Below are 1,678 nucleotides of genomic sequence, written 5' to 3' on the forward strand. Positions count from 1 at the left end.
TTAGTCTGGAAACACGTTTGTCAGCTGTGGGTGAGGGTCAGATGTACCCCTGCCAGGGCTCGGTGTGGTAGTTCCAAGCTTTCCCTTCGCTGTCTTTTTTTTCCACTCCTTTTATTATTTTCCTTTGCTAGTGGAGTTCTCTGGCCCCAGCCTAGTGGGCGAGTTCAAAGCAAGGAAAAACGAGAAACCCTTGGCTCCGGAGCCACCTTTTTATTTGTCCTCATTTAATGACATATGTGGTTTTGCCCTGGCTGGAGGGCACGTCTTCTTTCGCTCAGGCGGAGGACTCATGCACCTACCTTTCCTTTTTAGGACTTCGGGAACACAGCAGTTCAGTCCAACGGGGAAATACAAAGCAGATGGAGTCTTAGAAACAGTACGGCTTTCTGGACGGTTATCACGCAACCTCTGGCTTTGTTTGGGGCCTGTCTCCTTTCTCTAAGTAAATCCTTCCTCAGCTGGGATGGGCCAGCCCTCCATGCGGCCCTGGCCTGCAGAGACCTTGCCTAGGCTGGGGGCGAGGTCAGAGATGGGGTGGCTCTGGGGTCGAGCATTGGTCAGAACTGGCTTTACGGCCAAAAGGCCGACTGGCCGACGGTGACACGCAGGGCTGACGTTCTGCGGCTGCCTGTGCATAGCGCCCATTAGCCAAGCCCCAGCTTTCTCTGGTCCCTCTTCATACATCTGTAGCAGCTTCTCTGCATTCTTTTGGGAGGGTGGTGGGGTGGGGGTGCCATGAGAGCGAGAGGAAGTTAGGGAGTGGGGAGAATTTGACCGCACGGAGCACTAGCCCCAAAGCCAGTGCCAAGTAATACAAAGTGAGGGAACTGAGACACGTCTCTTTTGTGCTTTTCGAACTACGAAACCAGAAGGTTTTCAAAAATTAGCCACTTTTACACTGAAGATTTTTGTGTTAACTCACTAGTGTCATGGCTGCTTCCCGTTACACTGGGCACATGGTCTGTGGGGCTTGACCCAGCCTGGCCACTGTGACTTGGATGTGACATCCGGTGGCCCTGCACACCGCCACCCCCAGCCTTGTCTCAGGCACGGGCGACCAGCTCCAGCAGGCCTCCTCCACCATGCAGGCCCCTGTGGTCTTTGTTTTCACCCCTGGCAGCTGGAATTCACGGCCTTCTAGAGGAAGGGGCAGGCCTGCCCCCCGCCCTGGCTGTGCAGGGCTTGCCCGTAGCTTGCACACTGGTGTGGACGTGCCTCTTAGCCCCAGCACTGAAGGACGCTGCTCTCTGACGCAGGGACAGCCCTGGGTGTGGCTGGTCCAGGGTGGGCACTATCCCGGGTCTAAACAGCTCACCCCATGTGTCGGTTTCTCCTCAGCTCCTCCTTCACACTGTGACCTGCTACGACGAGCTGGTGGCCTTCCTTCAACAAAGTGTCCAGCAGGTACGGGCCGTGCTTTCTCTGCAGGTCATGCTCTGCCGAGCCTCAGTTCACTGCAGAAGGGACACTGGGGAGCCTGGGCCGTGTCCACCTCATCTCCACCCGGGGTGTCAAGTGGGGAGCTGAGGCTGGTCCCTGGCAGTGGGGCTGAGGACAGGGGCCCTTTAGACGGGAGAAGAGTGGCCCTGGAACGGGGAGCCCATTTCTCCATTGCCTCCTGGCCAGCCGCTCAGGCTCAGAGAGCAGCCGCAGCTGGGGGTGGGGGGGAGAGGTGGGC

At 57.5% G+C, this 1,678-nt stretch overlaps 1 protein-coding gene across 1 annotated transcript in view; it reads left to right on the plus strand.

Moving 5' to 3' along the window:
* Window positions 1-1,678, plus strand: part of MINDY4 (MINDY lysine 48 deubiquitinase 4) — a 123,241-nt gene that overhangs the window by 89,142 nt on the left and 32,421 nt on the right. The window contains exons 11-12 of the mRNA XM_006146240.1: window positions 313-376; window positions 1,339-1,404. Coding sequence (XP_006146302.1) covers window positions 313-376; window positions 1,339-1,404 — 130 coding nt within the window. The remainder of the gene's footprint in view (window positions 1-312; window positions 377-1,338; window positions 1,405-1,678) is intronic.

Source organism: Tupaia chinensis, unplaced genomic scaffold (genome assembly GCF_000334495.1).
Source record: "Tupaia chinensis unplaced genomic scaffold, TupChi_1.0 Scaffold000170_1, whole genome shotgun sequence".
Taxonomy (NCBI): Eukaryota; Metazoa; Chordata; class Mammalia; order Scandentia; family Tupaiidae; genus Tupaia; species Tupaia belangeri.